Source organism: Epinephelus moara, chromosome 8 (assembly GCF_006386435.1).
Source record: "Epinephelus moara isolate mb chromosome 8, YSFRI_EMoa_1.0, whole genome shotgun sequence".
NCBI lineage: Eukaryota > Metazoa > Chordata > Actinopteri > Perciformes > Serranidae > Epinephelus > Epinephelus moara.
This window is the reverse complement of record NC_065513.1, coordinates 2,478,205-2,486,966: the sequence shown is the minus strand read 5'-3', so window position 1 is coordinate 2,486,966 and position 8,762 is coordinate 2,478,205. Positions and strand designations below refer to the sequence as shown.

The 8,762-nt window shown below is 40.4% G+C and overlaps 1 protein-coding gene across 2 annotated transcripts; it reads right to left on the bottom strand.

Moving 5' to 3' along the window:
• Positions 1-1,919: 1,919 nt before the first annotated feature.
• On the bottom strand, positions 1,920-8,053 carry si:dkey-90l8.3 (LIM domain transcription factor LMO4-B). Of its 2 annotated transcripts, XM_050050398.1 has the most exons (6): positions 7,697-8,053; positions 6,083-6,321; positions 5,873-5,969; positions 5,341-5,499; positions 3,970-4,041; positions 1,920-3,151 (listed from the first exon to the last, which is right to left on the bottom strand). In XM_050050398.1, the coding sequence occupies exons 2-6, from the start codon at positions 6,295-6,297 to the stop codon at positions 3,143-3,145; spliced, it is 552 nt and encodes a 183-aa protein (XP_049906355.1). In that variant the 5' UTR covers positions 6,298-6,321; positions 7,697-8,053; the 3' UTR covers positions 1,920-3,142. The 2 variants fall into 2 exon arrangements, with proteins under 2 accessions (XP_049906355.1, XP_049906356.1); XM_050050399.1 differs by lacking the exon at positions 3,970-4,041 and having other exon boundaries at positions 1,923-3,151.
• Positions 8,054-8,762: the final 709 nt, after the last annotated feature.

Here is an 8,762-nt window from a genome sequence, read left to right as displayed (position 1 = left end):
TCTGAAGGTAGGCCTGGGACAGTGGCATGTCAACCAGAGCATGTGAGCGGAGCGGGTGAAAATTTCCGCTCCTTGCTCGCAGACCTGTCACTTTGCGCCGCTCATCCGCTCCGCTTGGTTCTGCGCATTCTTCGCTCCGCTCCGCTCCATCATAAATTTTATCCCGCTCCACTCGCTCACCACTCTGCTCAAAACAACTGCGTCGTACTACCCTAACCTGTAATCTTCTATTCACAAATAAAACAGGGTCTGCCCATTTTTCCGACAGCCCATTGGTCCGACATCCCATTGTTCTGACCATATTAAACCCATTGTTCATGATGAGCCAGAGCCGGTCGCGGCGCAACATCAAGGTAGAAATATGCGAGCCAGAGCCGGTCGCGGCGCAACATCAAGGTAGAAATATGCCCGCCAGGAGCCGTTCAGCACCGCGAAGAGCTCCCCACACAACCCGGACCCCAGAGTTAATAACAGGAGGTTATGGTGTTTCATTCTCTCCTCTCTATGACACTTGTATCTCTGGTACACAAATACAGTAATAATCACATATTGGAACAACGGGACGTCGGACTAATGAGAGGTCGGAACAATGAGAGGTCGAAACAATGCTACGGCACCATATATGGGTGCAGGCAGGTATGGCTTTGACTTAGACATAATGACGCGTCGGTTCTGGTAGAGCTTTATGGATATGGGCTGGTGTGGGTTCTCAAAAATGGACCCATGCAGGATTCTAGGCGAAGATGTGGTATTGCTAACAGCAGTTGGTAAGTACTCTCATAGACATGCAGCTCAAAAACACAAGTATTAGTATTTAGCATTAAAGATGAAGTCAAACTTAAAGTGAAAATAAATACTTCCATTTTGAAACCATTCCTAACAACAGTTATTACATGGTAACTAAGCCCCTGTGTTCTCCTGCTGTTCAGATTTTAGTTTACATCTGGCAACACAAAGCAGACTGGACCATCACAGAGATATATAAGCTAGCGCCAGCACATCGTCCAATTCCAAACACTCTGTCTGGCAAGTAGTTCGAAAGAGCTTCTGGCTGACAGAATAGCGGATCAGCATCAGAAGAGAACTGGGCTAAAGGGGGCAGCCATCTTGGATCTATATCACGGGAGTGTCTGGGCAAGAAGGAGGCTTCACTGGTCCTCTTCATCATGAGCATGTAAAAATATCCTGGCATCATCTTGTGTCTTCACACAGTGTGAGGTGGAGGCGCTCAGGCAATTACACTCATCTGCATGTGTTAATATGATTAATTAGCAGGAATAAACACTTTCCTATGACACAGGCTACATGGTGAGCCACACACCTGCAGAAGCTCTGATAAAAGACAACGCCTCATGGCAAAGAGCCTTTTCATGAGACCTGCTAATTGGCATCTGAGAACGTTCCGGCTAATTAGGAAAAGGCAGATGAGGCTTGATTAGTTTGAATGCAAAGTGTAACTTGTGGTGCAGTGGGACTCGGGAATGTGCCGAGGTTTTATTTCTTCACCATCACGATACAAAGATAATTGTAATTGTGATCATTTGCATACGTTAATGAATTTGCGTGACGCTTCTTGATCAGACGTGGAATAAATAATTGATGCAGTATCAGCACCTACCACGACAAGTGGGACGTTTTGAAATAGCTAAGCGCATTAAGGTGTGAGTTTGATGGCTGCCATGCTCCCAGACAAGGTGTGAAAGTAGAGCAGATCCTATCTTCTGCTTTCTACTGCTGCTATCACACTGAGATTAACTTCCAACCTCCGATGGTATGCTGAGACTTGGAAGTTTTTACGTAGCATTAAAAAGGCACTCAGAGTTAGAACGAATTAGATGCAGCTCAGGAAAATCATTTTCAGAAGCCATGCAGAGTGGCGGAGAACAAAGAGCTGTGGTGGGAAACAAACCAGTCTGTGTTGGAGCTTTAATTAGAACATGGTAAACAGTAAATACATCAGATTGTTTCAAATGCCCTGGATATAGAGGGTGCCACTCCCCTTTAATTAGCCTGCTTTCAGATTAGGCTTTATTAGAGGCAGGCAGCCACTGAGCCAGTCAGCCACAGGATATGCCCCAAGTTCAGCCTCCCAAGAGCTCCAGCAGCACAGATACAGGGCTCATGTTTAATTGCTTCTGTAAATGGTCAGAGCTCAAGCCCCTTAATTCCATTCCTCAGGGTAATCAGGCGTGTTTTCACCATACAGGGCTAAAGAGAGTGAGAGAGACAGTCACATCCACCGTGCTAGGTGCCATGCAATACAATGGCACTCTAATGCCGTTGAGGGGCTTCAAAATGACGCGATTCATGACATGTAACAGGAAAATCATTTTATAGGATTTTTAATTTTAACTCCACAATTTGTTTTTCACACTGGCATCTGATGAAGAAATGAAACTCTACAGAAGGAAAAGAAAAAAATGTCACTGGATATTTCAGTGCTTTGTGCAGGGTGTCTGAAAAGTAATCATACCGCAACATTACATTTTGTTTTCCTCAAGTATTTTAAAAAAAAAAGTTTATGTTCAAGATTTGAATCTCACTTCTGACAAACATTTTTTAAACTCATTAAAAGGTTTCTATGAATGAATATTTACAGATACTCTGGATTTTTGCCTGACACCCATCAATTTTATATTCCATACTCAGTGTGTTAGATCTCAGATTAACAAATACAAGAGAGAGATCAAGAGTTCATTAAAAACACTGACGCTCAGGGAAATGGATGCCACATGGCATAAGCAAAGCTTTGACAGTCATTTTACAGCAGTCCATCAAATGTTAATTTGAGGATCTTTGATTCCATCTTCCAGTTGGTGCAGGCTTTCATCGTCATTGTTTTCCTCCACTTTTCTCTAAGTCCTGAAGCAGCCTTTTGCCAGTGCAGTCAGCACTAAGTCTTTGCATGATGCACAGACCACATTAACGTTTAACACGACATAAATGGGACTTTGAATGTGGTACATAGTCTCTGGCATGGTGATGGGCAGGGATGTTGGTGAGAAACTGCGTCCTTCCTGAGGAGGAGAGGCGGGTCAGTGATGAGAATCCACAACAACGACAGTAGCAGGAGAAGAATAGTGCACCGAAGAAAAGTGAAGCTCGGAGGAAGGGTGAGGGCGACACTCAGCACTTCTGCCACTCAGCATACCTGCAGACAAGACAAGAGAGAGGGAGAAGGGTCAGGGTCACTGGCACAACAGACACCCTCTGGCTATATGAACACAAAGCCCCACAGCTGTTCTTTTGTGTTCATGTTTCTGTTCTCTCATAGACACACCCACATGAACAAATACAATCTATTGTATAATACCTATTTGAGAATTAATAAAATCTAAAAAACAGAACAATATGAAATGCAATATGATTTAAAATCATTTGTTACATTATAGTAGTAATGCACAAGCTGTAAAGAGCACTGGAAAATCACTTAGCATCATTGTTCCACAATCATAGTTGATTTTTCACTGGTGGAAGAAGTATTTAGATTCCTAATTACTCTACCAATACTCAACTGTATGCATTACTATGTAATGCTTTCACAATTATACTTCAGTGAAAGTAAGACAAGTAAACAAGTATCAACAGTATAAGCATTATTAGCAGAATAATACCTGTCACTTTCATGTTATTATATATATAATACTGGATAACAATTACTGCTGCATTAACGTAGGGATGTAACAATCCATCAATCTGGATTGATGTATCGATTTAATGATCAACGACCAGTCCACATCATAATCTTTAGGATACATTTTTATTTTTATTTTAAAATTCTGTGTAACTATAAAATAGCAGCAGGCAGATGACGGCAAGCTGCCAAGAGAAAGACGACAGAGCTTACATTATTTACTCGGCAGCGTGGAAATATTCTTGATTTTTGGGGGGAAAAAAACAGGTCAACAGACAAAGCACATGCTGTATGTAAACAACACAGTTACGAGATAAGACACAACATTATGTTACCTGACTTGCTGGGCATCTCACTCTGCTAACTTCTTGCAGCAACATCAGCTGCTCTGTCTCAATAATGTTAAGCTGAAAAAAAACATGCATGCAGGCTGAAATTTAATCGCACTATTCTGTTGGGAGATGCAGTGAGCAATTTGTTTAGCTGTTGCTAAAGAAAAAGTCCACTAGCTGCTGGGCTAATTTCGGTAATGTAAAGGTGCTTAAGCTTATAATGGGTGACTAGCTAAAAACAGTTGTTTTGTCTATGAACCTTGACAGTTAATGAGCCAAATCACTTTTGTATTATGATGCTGTTGTTTTATGGCTGTTTGGAGAAGTTTGCCTTCAGCTTTGAGCGAGATAGTCCTGATTTTTTAGGAAAAGGATGATGGTTTGGGTTTAAATGAAAACTTTTCTTCCAAAGAAGGATTTCTTACAGAAAGATTTGAGGGTTAATTTATCCCATGTGCTGTTTTATGTGTGTTAATGGAGTCAATTTTAAGTAAACTTAACAACTTATTTACATTGTGTATGTGTGGTTTTTTATCCTTTTAGCCAAAAGTAAAAAAGAAAGGGGTAGCAGCTTCTTCTGTAAAAAGATTGTGTTAAATGATCATATAATACCGACTCATATCGATCGCAGATCCCTGAATCACACTCAATCAAAATAGTAGCGTGGCAGACTTTATAATAACGGCAAATATTGTATCATTGTCCAAAGAAGCTACATAATATTGTATTGTGATGAAACTAGTGATTTACACCCCTATTAACATGTAAGTAGTATCTTAATATTGTATCTGGTCAATGTGGAGCTCATTTTAAACATAAAATACATTTTTACAAATTAATCTGAAAAAAATGTATTTTATAAGCCCATGATACACTGTGTTTATAAAGTATTCATTTGTAAAATCACTGATGAGATATGGCTAGTAAGAAGTACAATATTTCCCTATAAAAGGAGTAGAAATGTAAAGTAACATAACAAGAAAATGCTTCAGCAAAGTACAAGTACTTCAAAGATGCACTTGCAGTACAGTACTTGAGTAATGTACATTCCACCACTGCCATTTATAAATACATTATCTTTAAAGTCTCTATTGTTTTTCACCTTTTCTTTCTACTGTTATATTTAAGACTCTATTTTTTATTTCTTTCTGTGACATATTGTGGTGTAAACACTGTTGATTGCATTATAAAAAATAGCACCTCTGACATTTTTTATTTTTACCCACTTTAGTGCATCAGTTTCTTCATATTAATGACATGTCCTGCTAGTGCCCCAGGGTTAATAAATATATTCACATCTATGCAAGGAGAACTTATGCTTTGCTGTAAATACAGATGATTCTGTATCGTCATGTCAATAACCCCTTTATTCACCTTCTGGTCTGTCAGCACAGAGCTGCTCTGAAGTGGAGGCAGGTGGCTGTTGAGCAAGACAGCGCCGGGTCTGTCGTGCTCACAGAAGATTGTACCGTTGATGTAATGGAAACGATCGCCAGGCATTAGTCTGTTTCTACAGGTGGCACAGCTGAAACACTACAGAGGAGCAGAAAATAAACAAAGGGTAAGAAATTGATCAAATTCAACATGCTACAGCACAGTAATATATTTTGAGCATGATATCAAGAGTTGAAACAAAATTTTGTCAGCAAAGTCACCTGAGACACTGAAACCAGATTGATAAGTATTAATAAAAATATGAATCACTTTGAAATATCTTAAAATATGTCTCAATCAAAGTGTAAAATTGAGTACATGAGGTAAATGATGGAGGACACAACCAATTTCTCTCCTGATACTAAGGGGACACATCCTCCCGTTCCACTGTCTCTCCCCAACAAATCCCAGATGTTTCTGTTAAACAAGCAGCAGGAGATAAAGCCCATTGATGTGAGAACTGGGGATTTACCTTGAGGTGGTAAACATTTCCCTGCGCCCTCATCACCATTTCATTGGCTGGGATCGACTGGCCGCAGGCGCTGCACGCCCCGCTGTGCCCGAACAGTCTGCAAACACAAAAACACAGATTGCTCAGTCTGTACAGCCTCCAAAATCTAAAAACCAGCAGCTTTCTCGCCTCCTCCTTCCTCCTCCTCTGCCACCTCTTCCTTCCTCTCACCTGATGTAGTCACTTCGACACAGAATCATGCCCCCTTTGCTGTAGCAGGTGGTGCCAATGTCCCCCAGCTGGGCTTGGCAGCAAGAGCACTTGAGGCAATGAGTGTGCCAGTAGCGCTCCATGGAGAAGAGCAGGAAGCGGTCTGCAATCTTCCCCCCGCATCCTGCACATGACCTGGGGGCTGGCGGTATGCCTGACGCTTGGCTGTTCACCATGCTGATGTGGGCCCTCAAAGGCTCCTAGACGCATAGAGTAGAGGTTTGACAACTGAGACAGGTAGAACAGCTGGACCCAGCTATATTCACTTTTCTGCCTTTTTAAGAGTACTTCAATTCTCACACACTGATTCCTTGTAAAATGTCAGAATTGACATATTTTTGTGTAAAATGTACTCATTTCGGTTTCCATTGGAGGATATTTACTTAATAATTAAGAGCAGGAGTTTATTGTAAAGCCCTTTTTGTATTTATGACTAGGCACACATCAGCCATTTTCATTTGCTGTGACAAACCTAGACAGGGCTTCAGCATGACTGCTAATAATTGTTACATGATCCCTTTAAAAGCTGTGACAGGTTGACCCAGACACTAACATATCGATCAACACGAGAGAATAACTTAAATATTTTCACAGATATGTCTCTGTACATAGTAGTGCAGCACATGATGTGCAAAATATATTAGAATTGTGTTCACTGAAACTCTATAACGTTAATATACCACAAGTAATCTTATTTTTGGATTGGCAAGTACACAGAGGGAAAGGTACTTAATGCAACAGGCCGTAAGTCAACAGTGTATTTTGGTGTGCAGGGAGGAAAGGGGGAAGGCAACAAATTGGACTTTTGGAAGAGTGCCAGTTAAAAGACTATATGTAATACTTGAAGAGTATAAAAGTGTTTTATTCAGCATCAAGGGACTGTACTTTATTTATCAGAGAAGGGGGTGGCTGAGCTGTGATTTTTTTTATTTATTTATTTTTATCTTGACCCTCCCCAAAGTTACAAATATTTTTCTTTGAGTCTCCCTGGTGGGTGACTGGGGGTAAATGCATAGCCCTTCCTCCACCATAAATATCTATATTTTTTTATATTCACACCAAATATAAGCAGTATTGGAGCCAAAGCAACAAGCAAGCAGCATGGAGTTAGAGTTATCACCAAAACAAACAGCTAATTTCTTTAGCAAAATGCAAATCCTCCCTAAAAATTACAGACATTGGATGGTAACATTCATTTTTACACTTTCTGACTACTAGAAATGGTGTGATTATGGTATTTTTCAAAGAAAACATAGCTTTCAAACCCATCAATGGGATTTGGGGTTTAGATGGTATTTCAAATAAATACCAAATAAAACCACTTAAACTTGTGGCCTATGTGCTCCTCTTAGCCAAAATAAAAAAAACACAAGCCCCTCCCCAGTGCTTCAAAATTATTTGACATGCCNCCATAAGTAACAAACGGTCCCTAACTAGTTCTAACTTTATACAGTATCTATGTTAAATTATCTTAACTGACATGCTGTTTCCAACCAGGAGATATAAGCCTAAAGGAAAGCTTTATTCAGACATGCGCGCGCAGAGGTAAAAGAAAGAGGAAAAACAAGATGTTACCTTTACGAGCCAAAGCTTCTCCTCCTGTAGTAAAGTTTGAGAAGCTCAGAAAATATTCACAGGAACGTCGACACGCGTGCAGTTGTAACACTTAGACTTGGCATGTTCTGCCTTCCACAGCTCTCCAGAACAAACGCAAAGCAACACAACATAAAGCCCGGGACAGCACGGTAAGAGTTGAGGAAACTCGCCCCGACATCCAGCTCCGAAGAGAAATAACTACATGTAACCGTGAGGAGGAGGCATGACGCAGCTCCTCTTCCTCTCCTCTCTCTTCCAGCTGTCCATCTATCAACGTTCCTTGATCTGTTTCCAGCGCTTTTGACAACGACACTATTCATCAAATTGCGCAAGGCACTATTTAAATTGCTAAGAGGGGACGTAACCGACATAAAGCGCGCAGCAGCCAATAAGGGGGGAGGGGGCGTGCCCGCAGTCAAAATGATTTATGAGATTATAGTGGTTTATTAATATGCACATTCACATCCCTTAAGCTACTCACAGGATGCCACTTTGTGTGTGTGCGGTGTTGACATGGGAAACAGCTATAGCTACAAACAAATAATGGTATTTTTTTTATTGTTTAGCTACATGGATGTAGATGGCATCTCCTTTCTCATACTTTACTGTAAGTAACTGTGCCCAGAGGAAATGTGTTCAGACATTTTCAAAACTGTCCACCGGTGCTTTATTAATTAGAATTAATGGACATTTGCTCTCTTGCTCCAAATTTTACATTTAAGAAGTTGTGTATTCAACTTTTGATTAGAAGAGTCAAAAAAAAAGTCAAAACATGAATGTAATCATCTTTCAGTAGCTTGTGGAATTTCTCCATTGGCAAGTTCTGCCCAAGTTGTTAAGAAGTTATTTGGTAAGAAATGATACACAGTAACAGAATATTTCATCAAATTCATCAAATTAACCTTCAAATTAAAGTTAAGACCTTGCTACATTATGCTCACAACACACCACATAAAGAGCTTATGAAAACTGTGTGTGTCAGATATGGGACTCATTGAAATCTTAGGTATTATGTGGTCAAGTACGCAAAAAAGCAAGCAACCAC